We start from the raw sequence: 18,153 nt of genomic DNA on the forward strand, positions 1-18,153 counted from the left end.
AAGACTGAGTAAAGCTAAAATGTGTAATACGGCCATTGACCACAGGAGGGCACTGTAGGTGGACGTAATCGGATGTAATTGCCGATATATGTTGACTTCCGGTAGCTTTCAAAATAAAAGCATCGAAATAACGACGTACTGTATATTTTTTTCAGTTTAACGAATAAAATACGAGAAAATTTGACTGACGAGTTCTTAATGTTTTTTAAAATCGGTTTTGAACGAATGTCACTAATGAAAATTTAGAAGAATTTTCATATAAAAGGAGTCAGCTGGGGAAAAAGCTCGGTAGCGCTAAAGCTACTGCTAACTCTGTCCGGGGCATCAGTGCAGTCTTTAGTACTAACATCGACGTCTGTTTTCGTAGTTACCAACTCTGTCCACAAGAGGGCATCACAATTACAGATCCTTCAAGAACGTCAAGGAATAATGTTATTTACAAGTCTTCCGAAATAACTTTGTGTAGTTTTCCACGTTCTTTTTGGTTTTTGATCTCACCTCAGAGGTCACATCCTTTAATTGTTGGTTTGACTGATCCAAAAATCAAGAATGTTGCACGTTGAAATGATAATTTACATCGAACAAAAAGCTTCCCATCCACTCCAACTTTGAAAGAAATATTTTAATTCCTTTGGTTCATCTTGACAAAAAGTTCTATCAAGTCAAAAAAATAAAAAAAGTAAAGTAAAGAAGGTTAAAAAAATAGATAGTACTATTTTATTTGTTAGGATATGCAAAGTAACATTAAAATGATTTTTTTAAAAAAGTTTTATTTAGAATATTTCACCCAGACGGATTGGCATCGTGTTACATTTGGAGTCAAATGAAAATCAAGCATTTGTAGTTCCTCACTTTTGGCCACAAGAGGGTATCGAACGCATCAATAGCCCTCTGAATATTTATCAGCAAAGGAGTTTAACATGTCTTACTATTTGAAATGTATACAATCGTAAAACTGCTTGAAATTTTGTGTGAAGCCTGAATTGTTCCTGTAGTCGTCCTCGTCCTCTCACCAGAGCAGCACGGTGGCGCAGCGGTAACGCTGTCGCCTCACAGCCAGGAGGTCTGGGGTTCAAACCCCACTGAGGGCTTCCCTGTGAGGAGTTTGCATGTTCTCCACGTGTCTAGTGGTTCTAAAAACATGCGCATAGTTGAGCTAAACTGGTAATAAGTATGAAGCGGGTGAGAGGACACACCCAGGTTGTTGTAGTGGGTAATGGGTTCTAAACCTGGTTACAGAAACATTTTGGTCGCGTTTTCTCCACCTGTGAACTCCATAAATACAAGTTCCAAACCAAATCACAGCAGCTGAAGGTTTAGCTCAGAGAGATGAGAGGAGGAACTCAGGTCTGAGGTTATGGGTTCAAATCCTAGCTTCTGCCTTTAGATTTTCTCCAGAGTGTTGTGAATAATAAATACAACATCCGACCACTTGTTTTGTGTGATATCAGATAGCTCAGCCTGTTAAGATGCTGAGCAGGTTTGCAGACATTATAGGTTCAAATCCTACTCCTCCCATCATTTTTCAAGCTGTCTCCTGAATGACGAAGACAAATACGCGCGGAGAAAAGGTCTGAGTGTGAAGGAGCCCGTGGCCTGGTGGGTAAGTTCCCACAATGAGCCCAACCCGTACTCGCTGCAGGTTCTGGATCAAAGCTGTGTCTCACAGAAATGAGGCCGGAGGGGGCCTTGTCCCCTCCTGGCCCTCTGGAGGTAATGAAAGGTGGGGTTATGGAGCCTCAAGCCAGAAAAGGTTGACATTTTACCGCCATCATGAAGTAAACTAAAGTACTTTCTTACACAGGATACTGTTATCCTGCACGTAAGTTAAGAATGTTGGAAGAAACTTCTCTCATAGCCGCCACCAAAAAGACAAAGATCCTTCAGGTTTGTAGGTAATAGAAGCAAAAAAGGTTTTGGGAAGAAGAATCTGTAATGTGATAAATAGTCGACACCTTCTGGTTCAGCTGTGTTTTTTATTAATATTTTATAATTACAACAGAAGAATAAAAAATTCAAGTCGAATATGTAAAAAAAAAAATCAATTGTTCATTCTGTTTCCTGAAGCTCCTGGTGGTGGTGGGGGGCTTCTGTGGGGAAGGAGGGTGGGTTCCAGTGCTGCTGGGGGCTCAGGCGGTGGGGAGCTTCTGTAGCTGCTGAGGCCGAGCGGCGGTCAGGCTGCAACACACATGACCATCGATCAGTGAATCAATCAATCAGTGAATCAATCAATCAGTGAATCAATCAATCAGTGAATCAATCAATCAGTGAATCAATCAATCAATCAGTGAATCAATCAGTGAATCTATCAGTGAACTCTCCTGGTGAATCCTTGTTCCTGCTACCGACGGGACTCGAACCCAGCCTGAACATGGAGATGTGATCGAGCACCACAGCGTGAGGATCAGCAGGAGAACCACACCGCGGTGGGTTCAACCAGCAGGTGGAACCACTGCAGAAAGAGTTCTGAAGACCCAAACGAGCTTCTGTCCACCGGCTTCAGCTTTAAAACCATTAAAAAAACCTCTGATTTGAGTCGAGTCCCCAAAGCGGAGGCTCGACCTGAAGACACACCGAACAGCGGCTCGTTCTGACCGGAAGTCACCGAGTTTAGGACGGAAGCTAACTGAGAGTGGCTAACCGGCTAACCCGCTGCTACGTTAGCTTTTAGCTACCTGTCATCTGTTTTCCACCTGTTAGCTCCTGTTACCTGTCATCCGCTTTGAAAGCCGCTCCACGTTAAATTTTCCACCGTGTTTTTCCAGGTATTATTCCGGTCCGTGTTCTCCGGTCCACTAAACTCCAACCTGCGCCGGAGCCATAAATCCACCTGCTGTATTTTCTGGTGACGTCAATGAGCGGAACTGTCATCACGGCTTGTTTCAGCCGAGCCAAACTTGGTGAAACACCGAGTCACCTCTCGGCTCGGCTAAACTCGGGACTGTTCGTTTACATTGACGAGGATAGAACGGCGCCCCCTGCTGGGAAAAACAAAAACTGACCTGGTCGGAACCGGAGCTCCAAATGAATTTATTTTCCTCCAAACCAGACGGACGTTCCCGAGAACAAACGAGTAAAAAATGTAAAACAACTCCTTTATTGATAGGCACAAGAAATACATGTAATAATAAATACAGAACAGGAACATTTCATGACATTTGTTTCATGTCAGTCACAGATCTGGACCCCGGAAATTTGATTTATAGATTTATTATTACTTATGGCCTTTCAGATCTTCCAATTGCATTAAAAATAAAAATAAAAATAGTTAAACAAAAAAGAAAACCACCTTTTTCTTGGCTACTTATTAAAACTACAAGAAACCAAAAAAAGGCTGTGAAAGATGCAAGCTCAGAACATTTTCCAGCAACAACTGAAAACATATTTATTCATCATTTCTTTTCTATGTATAGTATTATTCTCCTCTTTGTTTTCTTTGCAATATTTGTTTAAATGCCTCTTAATTTAAATGGATCCCTTACTTGATGCCTGGATGTCCAGCGATGTATAAATTAGTTTATTTACAGAGAAAAAAATAAAAGAAAAAAATAAAAGAAATCAGATTTAAAAAAAAAACATTTTCCATCTGTTCTCCACCAAAGTCGTCATTCTGGCAAACAGAGCAGGACCCGGTTCTTCACAGAACCAGACGGATAATTTCATTTTTTCATTCATCGCTCGACCTTTAGATTCCTTCCAGACTTCTTTCAAGGTGGAAATTTATCAAATTTTTATAAAAAAATAATGAAAGTTTTATTTTCCAACGTATAAAAACATTTACAGACTGTAACCTGGGAGAAGAAAATCACATTAAGGCCCATGAAGAATGAGCCTCAAACACTGCCAGCATTTAGGGTCAAAGGTCAAAGAGCACCAAGTCAACGACCTTGTTGTTTAATAGTTACGCGTTAAAACATCCATTTTTCCTGCTGGTGCCAGAATTCCAGTTTAAGAGAAATACAGTAAATATTCATAAGGATAATTACAACATGAAGAAGACGTGAGATTAACAAAGACGAAGAATATTTCTGTTAGACGTAACTGGATCCGGTGTTTTATGACAAACACACGCGAGAAGGGAGGGAAGTGGGAATCATCTGGCGGTTTAATTTCTCGTTCTTCTGCTGGAACCTCGACTGACAGACGGGAAGAATTTTAAGGTCAAACCTAAACTCCATCGTTGAAATCATCCGCCGGTCGCCGTGCCGTCCACAAAGCGTGCTGACGTCGATTAAATAAAGATCAGAATGAAATTCTTGAACTCTGACAGAAAAAAGGGATAAATGTGAACATTAAACTCATCCGATCTTCAGGGTTTTTTTATGGCTTCATCTCTACGATCATCGGAAACAAACTGAAACTGCGTTCAGTAACGACTCGAATTTAACATCTGGTTCAGTTTTTTTCTGTTTGTGAGTTTTTCCTCATAATTTCTGGATGAGTGTTCGACCCGTGAAGGATTTGGGTTCTGGCGGAACGGATCAGAACCTGTTGTGTTTCTTATATACACCTGTAGGTGTCGCTATTATTGGATTGTGTACAGTTTATATACAGCGGCGCCCTCGTACTTCTATCTCCGTAGCAACCTGATTTTTCAACGTGAGGACTTTTAGCTTTTTCCCTCCATGAAATGGCTTTTCGAGGGTTTGGTCCTGGTTTTATCAGAACCGGCTAAGCGGGGCGGGGCGGGGCGGGTTCGGACCTAATGGGAGCACGTCTAGTTGTTCTCGGCGAAGTCCCGGCAGATGCCTCGAACCAGCGCTGGGATGAACTCAGTCAGGCCGCTGAAGTCTCTGGTGAAGAAGGTGTGACTGTCCTTCGGATCGGACGCCATCGATTCCAGGTCGTGTCTGGGCGCCCAGGCCACGCCCACTGAGTAGATGATGATGCCTGGTGATTGGTGGATGAGACAAACGGGAAATGTGATGCAGATTCAAACACGGACAACATTTTAAAACATTTTTATATCACACCTTCTTTTTGTGCGTTCAACGCTGGCGTGATGACGTCATCATACGATTGGCCGTCTGTCACTATAATCAGGAAGTTGCGGCCCGGTCCTGTCTTCCTATTGGTGGAAAATGTTCAAGAGAGGTAACATCAGATTTGCATCTTGCGAATCCTTTATTTCAATCCTAAATTTGACGAATTCGACAAAATGTTCCCAGCTGACTCGGGCGTGTCGTTACCTGAACAGACGCTTGGTGGCGTAGGTGATGGCCTCTCCGGTGGCCGTTCCTCCGTTCATGTAGTAGATGCTCTTCAGGGCCTTGATGGCGTCGTCCTTGTTGGAGTAGTCCATCATGCCGAACTCCAGCCGCTGCTCGTAGGTGAACTGCACCGCACCTGGATGGGCGGCAGGCGGTCAGCTGATCAATTCATCCATCAACCAACCGATCGATCGATCGAAGGTACCCACCGATGTGAGCTCCGATGTCGGAGATCTCGAAGCTTCTGGCGATTCCCGCCAGGAACTCCAGGACCTGCCGGAAGCTGTCCACGCCCACGCTGGACGAGCCGTCGATCAGGAAGCCGATGTTCACCGAGTTGTAGCACGTTTTACCTGAAAACACACACCGATGGCGTTCGTCCGTTCCCAGCAACCAATCAAAAGCTGAGGTGGGAGGAGGAGGAGGCGGGTCTTACTGCAGAGCAGCCCGTCCAGCGTGCAGAGCCTCTGGGCGAGCGGCTTCACGTGTTTGGTGGTGGTGAACCAGCTGGAGATGGAGTAGTTGAAGAAGCCGTTGTCTCGACACACCGCCTGCAAGGAGGGGGGGGGGTGTCAGATCGAACGATAAACGTTTGATCAGCGAATCGGAAACGAGGAGGAGGAGCCGACCTTCTTCATGAAGTTCCTGTCCTGCACCATGCTGAGCTCCTCGGGCGACGGCTTGGCCACCGACACCACGAACACGTTGATGCCGGACTCTTTGGCCAGCAGCGCCCCCTGGTCCAGGTTATCGGACGGCCATCCATCCACCAGCACCACCATCACCTTGGGGTGGCCCCGCCTCCCCCCCTTCCCCTGCGCGAAGAAGCTCTCAGCCGCGTGCATGATGGCCTTACCTGCAGGAGGAGAGCCCACGAGTCACGAGTGTGTGTGTGTGTGTGTGTGTGTGTGTGTGTGTGTGTGTGTGTGTGTGTGTGTGTGTGTGTGTGTGTGTGTGTGTTTTACCCGTGTTGGTGTCTCCGCCCAGGAATGCTAACTCCTTGATAGCAAATAGCAGCTCTTTAGGCTGAGTGTAGTTTGTCAGAGAGAACTCGGTCTTGGGAGAACCACTGCAACACACACACGCACACGCACACACACACGCACACACACACACACACACACACACACACACACACACACACACACACACACACACACACACACACACACACATGCAATCTGAGAGCCAGCTAGCGATTGAAGGATCCTGAGTAAATGAGGTTATATTCCCTGAAGATGCAAGCCTGTGTGTGTGTGAGTGTGTGTGCGTGTGTGCGGGCGTGTGTGTGTGTGCACGTGTGTGTGTACCTGGCCTGCACCAGACCCATGTGAGGTCCTGTTGGTCCGACTTTCAGCATGGCGGCCAGTTTAGTGACAAAGTTCTTCTGCAGGTTGAAACGCCGCTGCCCGATGTTGTTGCTGCTGTCGATCACCATGGCGATGTCTATCTGACAGTCTGTACACACACACACACACACACACACACACACACACACACACACACACACACACACACACACACACACACACGTGTCACTGCAGCTTCAGAGTGGAACATATTTGTGGGGATTTTTTTATTACTAAAAGAGATTTAAACCTGATTTAAATCATAATTATGTCTCAAAGACATTCATTCTGAGAATTTTTTTAATGAATCTGGTTTCTGAAAGTCAGACAGTGCACCCCCCCCCTCCAAACACACACACACACACACACACACACACACACACACACACACACACACACACACACACACACACACACACACACACACACACACACACAGCTGTAGAGGAAAGCTGCTCTCCATGAAGTCCTGGTTCCGTTCCAGCACAGGGAACAAACGGGGTGGGATTGTGGGGGGATTTGGGTTGAGGGTGAGGGGGGGTACCTTTGTTTCCTCCTGTCAGAGCTTTCTTCACTGACGACTTCTTCAGAGCTTTATTTGCTGCGACACAAACACAAAGCAGGTGAGTGGGTCTGAAGCTGCCGTTCACACGACGACGCGTCTCACTGGATTCATCTAAACACACCGGGAGCTCAGAGCATCACCGGCACATAAGATGAGGTCAGTTTAAATTCAGAAGCAGGAGAAGAACTGTTAAAATAGGATCAATCATAAATCAGATATCTGAACTAATAAAAGAATCAAACACAACTAAACCACAGAACATAAAACGATGTCTTTTGTTCACCTTGCTTTACGGTGGTGTTGGTGCTGGTCAACTCCAGGGGAACACTGGCTGCCTCTGGCAACACACATACACACACACACACACACACACACACACACACACACACACACACACACACACACACACACACACACACACACACACACACACACACACACACACACACACACACACACACACAAATGTGAGTTCACTTGAAAACATTGTTTGAAAACGTTGTTTTCAAGTTGTAATGACTAATCTGTCCACTAGGGGGAAAAGAGCTTCAGTCCGTCATCAGCTTCTGTTATTAATATTATTATTATTGGATTTAAAAAACAGACAGCTCTAGTTTATTAATATTAATGTCATGATTATTATTATTTTTACTATTATTATTATTGTTGTTGTTATTATCATTATTCGTGTCTAAATAGCTCCACCTACTGGTGAGGTCGAAGGAGGACGACCAGCTGGACAGGGCCCGTGATTGGATGCCGTTGGAGTAGGACGCGACGTATTGGTGGCGTCCCGGCTGCTTGTGGACGGTGACGGCGCCCCCAGACGGGCTCAGGAGGCCCCTGCAGAACCGGGACAACCGGGAGGTTTTCACATCAGTTCTTAGTCCTGAAATGTCTCCATAATTTGACCTGAGTTTAAAACTTAAACATCAGTGAAGACATTTTTTTTTTAAATGGTAAAAGAGATGAAATTCTCCTCAGGACACAAATCGATTGATGCACATTGATCCGTTTGTTGGATCTGGATCAGATTATTGGGCAGAAAAGAAGGTTTCCCTTTAAACAGGAAGCTTTTAGAGAAAGAGTCAGACTTCAGAAGAAAATATGAAGCATTAAAAAGAAGAAAAGGAGAGGGAAGTGAAACGAGGGAGCGACGTTTCCCGGGGGAACAGAACGGGTGTCGTGTTCCTCTCGGGGGCCCCGGGGCCCTCAGCGGTGGGAGGTGTAGGTCGTTCGGGGTTGAGAGCTTAATCCCTCGGTGCTGCACATTCCTGCATGGCGTTGGTGTTTATTCAGGGTTCAGTAGAGAGCTGGACCCCCGCTGCTCGCCGTTATGTCTCAGCCAACCTGCTTGCACCTCCGTGTAACCCCCTCCCACCACTCCCACGCCATCCAATCAGAACGCAGCACTCATATGGGGATTGTTGTGTTGGGCGTAAAGAGGAGTGGGGGGCCCCACCTGTGGATGGCGGCTCCGCAGATGGAGGAGATGGAGGCGTAGGTCCCCGTCCCGAAGACAGACACCCCCTGCTGGCCGCAGTTTGGAGGACACAACACCACCGTGTGGGCCCCCGTCAGGTCGAGGCCCCGCCAGCCACAGGTCACCAACTGTGGGACTGAACAACGACACAAACAATAAACACCTTCAAGACAAGATGCAGGTAATAACACCTGTAAGACAAGATGCAGGTAATGAAAAAGACCTTAAAGATGAGGTGGAGTAAACAATAAACACCTTTAAGACAAGATGGAGTAAATAAAGTGGATTATGCGGGTTTTCTGTTACATCCGTTACGTCCGGTTGGATAACAGAGCCTCTCTTCATCCGTCCAGCGACCGACAGAACGGATGGAACTCCTTACTTATGATTCCGGCTCAGCTTGAACACGGAAAACTGTCCAAAGATCAACAACAAGGAGCGGCTTTAAAGTTTCTCCTCACTGTCCAGAGACCAGAGGGAACGACTTCATCAAAGAGAGGAAGACGGGGAGGAGTAGAGTAAGAGGAGGAGGAGACGGAGGAGGAAGATCTTTTATTGGCAGATCATAAAAGTCTTATTTGAGAGTCGATAGAATCATCAGCTCTCCTCTAAACCTCTGAGAGGAAGTGATGAAACAGAATCTAATAGTCTGAAGGTGTTTATGACGTCACTCCTCCTCCATGTCTGACTCATGATGTCATCAGTCTGGTCAGACCCTGAGGGTCAACACATCTACTGTCAGAGACTAGAGGCAGGACTGACCGCTGGACACCGAACCCAACGCCGAGCAGATCAGGAGCAGAAGGCCTGAAAGACAGAGAGATCAGGTCAACAGTGACCAGAGGAAACCGTCCAATCAGACGGACAGACCATCAGACAGACGGACATCAGACAGACAGACATCAGACAGACAGACCTACAGACAGAAAAACCTACAGACAGAAAAACCTACATACAGACAGACATCAGACAGACAGACCTACAGACAGACGGACATCAGACAGACAGACAGACAGACGTTGTACCTGGGCGAGGCAGCAGGGTAAAGTCTGGAGACATTTCTGCACCTGAAACACAAACTGGTCTCAGGTTACTGGCTCGTCGAATCCGTCTGCACACGACTGACGACCAGTCAGCAAACCAGTCAGTAAACAATGCACACACGTAAACATCAGTTAACTAGTCCACCTACAACCCAGTTCACCAACCAGTCAGTGACTGTTGTGTGTGCGACTGGAGTTAAATATGCAGAACACTCAGTAAACAGTCAGTAAACAGGAAATCTTTGGGTCAAAGTTCAAATAACGAAGTGCCCAACTAACCCATAGATTGTTAACCGCAACCAATCACCAGTCAGTTCAACCTGTTACCCAAACTAAACTAGTTTGTAAAACCAGTTAGTCAGCCATCAAACTTTACGTCACTGATGCAGTCAGTAAACCAAACAAACCAGCTAGTAAATTAACCAGTTATGATAATGGTTGGTTACACAGTTAACCCAGTACGACAGAACCAATGTGTGAACCTACTGGCTCAAGGTTACTACAGTTCTACCAGGTTAGTCTACTAGTTAAGCCTGATTAACCTGGTCACAGTTATTGTTCTGTAAAGCAATTTGGAAACCAGTCAGTACAGTAAACATTTAACCAACAGATAATCCAGTTGACATTCACTGGTTAGGTAAACAATTACATGAATCAGTCAGTAAATCCAGTAAAATAGTTATCAGGCTAGAACCAGTCAGACCAGCTGGTGGTAAATACAGGTTAATGGGTTAGTTTATCAATACATAGACAAAAACAATCAAAAAGCTCATCTACCAACCAGATGCATCGGTCAGTCAGCAAACCAGTTAGTAAATGAAAAAATTTAGAAAAAAAAGACCAGTTGACATGTGACTAAACCAGTCAGCAATGGAAACTAGTTGACTGGGTTTATCAAAAGTTGAAGTGCTAAACTAATTTACTTCTACCACTACAAATTATTACTCACTAAACAGCCAACAAAACAAAACCAATGAAGCAGATAGTAAACTAGTTAACCAGTCAGTCAGCAGGACAAACCACCTGTTTCTGATCAATTAGTAAACCTTTAAACCAGCTGGTCAGTGAGCAACATGTAAACAGATAATTGATCAATGGTCACGCAGTAAACAAACACAACTAGTCAGTCAGTGAATGAAACAGCCGGTCACTAACTGGCTTTAGGAATAAATAAACAGTCACCAAGTCAGTCTTAGTTTAAGCTGAGACCTGGTGTTGAGTAAATTAACCAGTTTGGGTTTAAATTAACCTCCTAATGAGTTTAATAAAATCATCCAGCCTGTCAGGATGTGGTTGGGTCGAGTCTTACTGCCTGTTTCTTCAGCAGACGTCTGTCAGGAAGACGAGTCGGAGTTTATTCCCTGGAAGCAGCAGACGGGGAGCTGAAGATGCTGAGCCTGGAGTCAGCCCTTAAATAAGTTCTCTCTCACACACACACACACACACACACACACACACACACACACACACACACACACACACACACACACACACACACACACACACACACACACACACACACACACACACACACACACACACACACACACACACACACACACACACACACACACACACACACACACACCTTGCAGACAGTTCTGACATCAGAGAGGTGGGAGGGGAGTTACTAACAGGTCAACCTGAGAGAGAGAAGGACTAGAAGAAAAGTTTGATCATGTTTATTCAGAATATTTTTTTAACTCTTGGGGTGGGTTTATGTCGTCACGTTGATGTGTTCTGGCCGCCACGCCATTTCCATGACAACGCAGCGTGTGAAAACACCAACTTTTGAAATTGGGCTCTTCGCATTTGAGTGTCGATCGTCAGTCGTTTACGAGTTAACGCAAATCCGATCTGTTCGCCGTCCTCACCAATCACAGACGCGCAAACGTACAATGGTGATCACATGACCCGCTCTCTGGTCGGGGTTGTGATGTAATATCTTAATCTGCCCAGATTATCTGATTAGTCATAAATTCTTTCTGTGATTTGGTCACCATCAGCTCGTCACCTTTCACGGCTGACAGAGGCGATCAATAAGAAGGCGGGAACCAATTCCTCACCTGATGACGCCAACATCAATTCTCTTTTATTGCTCGTCTTTATTCTTTTTCCAGATCTTATTAAATTCTTTAAGGACAGAAATCAGGCGGCTGTCATGTGAAATGGCTCATTTTCAATGCTATCGATTTTTTACACCGGCAGAATTTCTGCTCATACATTCCGAGGTGAGTCAGTTTTCGTGGTTCAGCATCTGGATCGGAGAGCTCAGCTCAGGAACTCTGGGAATTCAGGCCTCCAAGTTGAATTCTGCAGAACTTTGGCAACAACACCTGGAGAGAGATAGTAGAATGGGAGCAGCACAGAACCGAGTTGTGCTTTTGTTTTGAAACGCTGTTTTAGAGACGGGGAGAAGGAACCTGGCGCAGAACCGCTCCGTGTTGGAAGTAACTAGTGAAGATGGTTTGGGAATCCAATCAGGATTCCTGCATATCACTCGGGACTAAACTTTGGAGTGGACCCACAACAAAAGGGTCGCCCTTCACATCTGTCTGGATGCATTCTGATCTGGTTTGACTGGGACAAACACGACAGACCAGGACCTGCATCGCGACTCCCCAGGGAGGAGTTAGGGGACTTGGGCAAGAAGTACGTCTGGGCTACTTCGCTTGGCCTGCTGCCACGGCAACCTTGATTGGGATAAATTGGACAAATTACGTGGATGGATGCACAGGCATCGTGTTTTTTTGTTCCAGGACCAGAGACACCAATGACGGGTGTATTTGTGCACATGCTCAGTTAAGTTGTGGCTCGATTTGACTGATGACGCAATCAAATGTTAGGAATAGTTTCATCTTCCTGAAACTTTAATTACCTGTCCACTAAAGACAAAAACACCTCGATGTTCCGTTTCCGTTTGCTCTCATCCACAGGACTTTTCATATTCCCTTCTTCTCTTGCCTCAGAAAAGCTCTTTGTCCAGGGATGGGCGGGGCTCCGGGTCAGCTCAGTAATGCGACCCACTCACCGAGGACTTTACATGGGCACAGGTAAACCATCAGACCAGACTGCAGCAGTCAGGAATTCATTTTGGCCGCCGCCCAGCATGTAGCCGGTAAGATGAGAAGGGCGAAGACAATGTTTTTAGAAGGAATGTACAGAACCAGTCGGAAGTTTGGACGCCATGTCCTGATCAGGTGCAACTTCGACTGGAACTGGAGCAGATGGAAACGACCTAGGATCCAGACTGGATTATTTCCCCAACAGAGCATGTCATTTTTATTTAAATAAAGATTGTTCCTTTTGGACTTTACAATGCTTTTAGGAATGGAGTGGACAAATCTCATTCAAGGCCTCACCTTGAAGCATTATTCCTGCTCCCAACTGGCAGCAGCCTCGTCTGCAGTCATGGAATGAACCGGACAGGACAGGAATACGATGAACTATGAAACTCCATAGACTGTCAGGGTAAAGGTTTAAGGTGGGGTTAGGGTTGGGGCTAGGGTAAGGGTTGGGGCTAGGGTTGGGGCTAGGGTAAGGGTTGGGTTTGGGGTTGGGCTAGGGTAAGGGTTGGGGTTAGGGTTTGGGCTAGGGTAAGGGTTGGGGCTAGGGTTAGGTTTGGGGCTAGGATTAGGGTAAGGGTTGGGGCTAGGTTTAGGGCTAGGGTAAGGGTTGGGGTCAGGGTAAGGGTTGAAGTCAAGCTTGGGATAAGGTCTGCACCCTAGACAGGTCTGTCTTTAACTGAAGATCTGCTTTGTTTTTGTGGAACAGTGACATCCCTGAAGAAGACGCTGTCTGGACGGCGGCGTGTTTTATTTGAAAGCTGTACCTTTCAGCACTAATGGAGCTTTCACAGATGTGCAAATTGTGCACGCCATTGGTGCCAACACCCCCCGTGCAATCATTTTGGCTTTAAGATGATCATCTTTAGTCCAGGAGACGCAGCATTAATGATGTTAAAAATTCCAGTGTTCTTCCCGTGCACAGATTCAAGTCAGAGACATCCAATATTACAAAAGTTCTTTGCGCCAAAGTCGAATTAAACTTTCTGCAGATTAAATAAGCATGATGTTAGGCATCATAATCCCCAATGGAAAAGATGAAACAGGATGTTTTCAAACCACAATGACAAATAATTTAAAGTGATGACCGTAACATCATCTTGGAGATGCTGACGACGTACCAGATGCTTCCTAGCTAGCTTACAGACAGCTAGCTAGATTTATTGGAACACAAATGGGGCAATAAATATTAAAATGACTCTAAATTTAGTTTGTTATTTATTGGCTGTCATCTTTGCTGTATAATAAATGCTCTAATTCAGATCCAGTTTACAAATTAAATGAACTTCAGGCGAAATGTGTGCTGGTGGTCAAACAGAGCAACAATAGCATCATGTTGAAGTGAAACATCCAGAAACCCAGAACAGATGTTGTGAAACCTCTCTCAGATGGGCCGTCCGGTGTCTCCAGGGCAGGAATGTGAAACCGACCCCTCAGAGAGCTTCCGGCCAGAATGGAGAGCATCTTCAAATCTGTTTCAGAAACATTTATCTCATTAAAATCGTTCCTTTTAGCGATCAGCCGCTACCAGCTGGATGAGCGTTGACCTCATTACCATCAGTTCACCTTCACTCAGTGGATTGGTGACCCCACCAAACCTTCATGGCCACAGGCTGGACCTGATCTTCATACATGACCTCTCTCAGATTCCTTGACTAGACAAAACTTTATTAGCTTAACCATGTTTCCTGAAGCAAACGTTTTGCCACGAGGTAAATTCTTGTTTCTGATTCTTGGGTCTTTGATCCGATGCGTTTCCTGTTGAACAGACGACCAGTGCATCCAATTAGTGGTTAACGTGGTTGATACTTGCCTGTTCTGGTAGAACATCATCTTGTAGTGTTTTCAGCTTTGTTGTCATGTTGTCGTTTCAAGTGAGGTGTGAACTGAAGGATTTAAGATGATGGGGGGATGGTGAAGGAAAGCAGACAACCACAACCCAACATTCAACTGAACTGATGGTGAGAATGCGTTCTAATGATGTCAATAGACGTCAATGACGTTTTTCAACAGGGTGGGCTGGGGGACAGTCTGGTGGACCTTGTCAGTGAAGGTCAGGCTTCTAATTTATTGTTTTGACTTCCTGTCAGCTTGACTCACAAATAGATCTAAGAGCATTCAGGAGTGTCCTCGCATGCATCAGATGCACGGAAACTAAATTACACAAAAATGCAGTTGTGCCAACTCAAACACAAAATGAAGGCTGTAGGTCCTGCCTGCTAAAGTGTTCCAAGGACTTCCTGACCATGAAGTGTCTGTGGTCGTTCCTGTCTGTGTGGCTGTCCTGCCAATAAAACGACATGTGGCAACATGGATTGCTAACTGGTCTGAAGTCGATAGCGTGACTCTGCTCATTAACATCTTATTCCCTTTGTGGGAACACCAGCGACACATGGACCGTTGGTGAGCTGAAACCATGAAGAGTTGAAAACACCGGGTGCCTGGAAGGGCAGGAAACCAAACCGAGGGAGGAAGTGGAAAATGTTGGGAGCAGTTTCTCGGCTCGAGCCTCCTGAACACCTGTATCACCTTCCACCTGGATTAGTCCAAATAATTCTCCGCTGAAAAAGCACCTCGCTCTTCATCACCCTGAACGTGGGTTTCAGGTGGAGCTCGGAGCTACAGATACCTGATCCAGGTGAGTTCTAGAGTCCCAATGGAACAATCGGGTCTTTGTCCAAACTGATGGAAAACACGGTGTTATCCCTGTTCTGAAAAAACCTTATATCAACTAAAAAAACCATTGTCCTCTGAAATGACAACGTGATAACAGACTCAACTGTTTACACAGGTCAAATCATACATCTGATGGTCGGCCGAGTTCACGAGGAAAAGGACGAGGGCCAATCAGACGACTTACATAAAAGAGGGGCGGGAATACAAAGAAACGTGTCTAAATAAACATGAATATGATTTCATGTCTAAATGAAAACTGACTATTAATGTTGGCATGAGTTTTCATGTGGTGTTTATTTGCTGTTGGCCACACATCCCCTATTATCACGTAATGACAAACATGATTCTTCTGTTTTTGTTTCAGTATTTGTGAAACTTTTTGGATCAGTTGGTTTTAACAAAAAACAGTTTTGGTTCCAGTAACCCGCTGGCAAAGACAAAAAAAAAATAAAAAAATTACTCTTAAACGATGTCCTGTTCGCATTTTCCATATGAAAGTTGAACATTTTGAGGAAAAAATAACGGAAGTAGTTAATGTGGTGGTTTTAATGGAACCCAATATGTTTTAATTCATTACAACAAAGAATCTGATCAGAACTTTCAGCATGAAATTGTGGTAAAAAACTGATGTCTTGATTTTTAGACTGATTGTGTTTCTATTTTTTGTGTCAGGCAAAAAATGTTGAAGAACCCAGTCAAATTATTTAGAATTATTAAATAAATCACAAATTAAATTTATAGATGAATACTCATGTGGAAAGTAGGATCGATCAACATTTGAATTTATTGTATGTGTAGTTTATAAATGTATAAATCTGTTCTGCTTTACATTGACGTTACTAGTCAGGCTGTAGTGACATTATCGGGCCACAGGGGGCACTGGTGAGGCCCAGATTAATCCCTTTATCCCCAAGAAGACCTTTTACTCTGAAAGTTATTCCTACAGGTAATTAAATGTGAACACTGCCTGGACAAACACTGTTAAAAAGTTTTTGATATTTAACGGACTGGAATAAGAACATTAACGTCAGTGAGTGTGTCTAGATGTTTCCTCCCACATCGAGCTGCTGGCTCCTGACCGTCACGAGGAAAACTTGGATAACCTGGAATAACGTGTGTCTGGATCAGAACTACTGTGGGAATGGATTCAGTAGTCAGTCTGCAGAATCATATGTGAACGTCAATTTGAAATACAGAAACTGATATTGATTAGTCTTGGTTAATTCGTACTTCCAGACAGAATTCGTGGACATGGGTCACTTCAATTTCATCCATGACAAAGTCACAAATTTGTATTTAAAAATCATCATATTAATGACATAATTTAATGCTGAGATTATCATACTTTTTCTTGAAAACTGATTCATTGATGGTAAATTCTAACAGGAAAATATTTATGTTGAAAGCTGAACAACATTTAGGGAAGATCCAAAACCCTCTGATGCAAAATAAAACACAGGAAGCTGAATGGATTCAGTGTTGTGTTGTCAGCACACAACCAGCCAAGCTAACCAGACGCTAAACCCATTAAATAGCTAACGAAGGCTACAGCAGCGATGCTAAATGGGTTGTTCAGGTTCAGTTTAGCGTGCTAGCATGCTAACATGCTCATCGCAGAAATGGTTCCATGATGCTTTTACCAAACAAAAAAGAAACAGCTGCCCCATCCTGGTCCAAGTCGTGAAGCCGACGCCGACGTCCAGGAGACAGCGGGGGGGGGGGGCCACCGGTTTCAGAAAGAGGGTCTGATTGAATTTAAGATCACAGACTTGTGACCCCCCCCTTCCTAACTAATGCTGCTGCCCCTGGAGGTGGCTGAGGCCCACAAACATCAAGTAGACGCGCAACCAGGTTAGACAACAAAGCAGGGTCAGCTTTAGGACGGAGCTACTTGGTCCCTCCCATAACTTGTCCCCCCCGATTATCAGTCAGAGCCGATCAGGATGTTTCAGCTCGGAAGCAAAGCGTAGATTCTAAAACAAAATGTTTATCTGGTAAACAATGCAATCTATAAACTCGTGTTGAACCGAAGCGCGGAGTGAAAGTTTGATACGACGGGAAAAAACGTTCTATTTCAGAAAAATCATAATTATTTTAAAAACAAAACAACTGTTTTGCACATTTCATCAAATCATCTCAATGATACGCTTGAATTTTTCACTCATGACTCTTAATGAAATCTGAATGTTCCTCTCGACCCAACGTTCTCACAAAGGGAATCCATGACAACAGAAAAAACACAAACATCTTCCATTCTTCTTGTTTGCCGCAGTTTTCAGAAGAACGACTCAGAAATCTGATTTAATCACAGATAAAAATGTGACGTGAGTTTTGAAGCAGGTCCAAGAACTTTTGTTGAAGGTGCTCAGCGTGAAACCTCACGTGCTTCTTCTTCTATTGTTATTTTTACTGCGGAGACCAGCCGACCTCCCACCTGGAGTTAATTCCAGCTCAGTGTCGATGTCGAGTGTTATGCTGACTTAATGACCTTGGAGCTAACGAGGGGAGAGGAGGATCGGGGAAAGAGGACGAATGAGGTTTTATTATAAGGGGTTGAAATGAGAAATGAGGAGCAGAATAAGAAAGACAAGAAGGATGGGAGGAAGGATGAGAATAGAGAGGAGTCCAAGTTTGAGCAAATGATTGAAGAAGAGTCTCACCAGTTCAGCTTCTACCAAACTTTGATCCGACTGAAGAAAGATGGCGGCGCTGAAGAATACTGCTGGCTCATGATGGGATGGTGGAGTTTCAGGATGGAGAGA

General features: G+C 44.7%; 1 protein-coding gene and 1 long non-coding RNA gene across 2 annotated transcripts; one reads left to right on the forward strand and one right to left on the reverse strand.

Annotated features, from left to right (window-relative positions):
• Window positions 1–3,081: 3,081 nt before the first annotated feature.
• On the reverse strand, window positions 3,082–11,067 carry coch (coagulation factor C homolog, cochlin (Limulus polyphemus)). Its single transcript, XM_068339100.1, has 15 exons — window positions 10,960–11,067; window positions 9,633–9,674; window positions 9,370–9,414; window positions 8,587–8,743; window positions 7,834–7,967; window positions 7,408–7,461; window positions 7,104–7,160; window positions 6,521–6,668; window positions 6,176–6,279; window positions 5,840–6,066; window positions 5,647–5,761; window positions 5,420–5,563; window positions 5,190–5,346; window positions 4,974–5,068; window positions 3,082–4,890 (listed from the first exon to the last, which is right to left on the reverse strand). The coding sequence occupies exons 2-15, from the start codon at window positions 9,664–9,666 to the stop codon at window positions 4,718–4,720; spliced, it is 1,644 nt and encodes a 547-aa protein (XP_068195201.1). The 5' UTR covers window positions 9,667–9,674; window positions 10,960–11,067; the 3' UTR covers window positions 3,082–4,717.
• A 3,110-nt stretch (window positions 11,068–14,177) lies between these two features.
• LOC137611154 (uncharacterized) lies at window positions 14,178–17,013 on the forward strand. The gene is made up of 3 exons (XR_011038593.1): window positions 14,178–14,676; window positions 15,102–15,353; window positions 15,507–17,013. It is a non-coding gene; the product is annotated as an uncharacterized lncRNA (long non-coding RNA).
• Window positions 17,014–18,153: the final 1,140 nt, after the last annotated feature.

The sequence above is a fragment of the Antennarius striatus genome, chromosome 17 (assembly GCF_040054535.1).
Source record: "Antennarius striatus isolate MH-2024 chromosome 17, ASM4005453v1, whole genome shotgun sequence".
Taxonomy (NCBI): Eukaryota; Metazoa; Chordata; class Actinopteri; order Lophiiformes; family Antennariidae; genus Antennarius; species Antennarius striatus.

Bases quoted from the DNA above. Each gene is read 5' to 3' on its own strand.
- coch (XM_068339100.1), bottom strand. From the start codon at position 9,666: ATGTCTCCAGACTTTACCCTGCTGCCTCGCCCAG. The intron at 8,744-9,369 runs GTCAGTCCTGCC...GTCGTTGTTCAG, and splicing joins GTTGGGTTCGGTGTCCAGCG to TCCCACAGTTGGTGACCTGT. The intron at 5,762-5,839 runs GTCGGCTCCTCC...CCCTCCTTGCAG, and splicing joins ACAGGAACTTCATGAAGAAG to GCGGTGTGTCGAGACAACGG.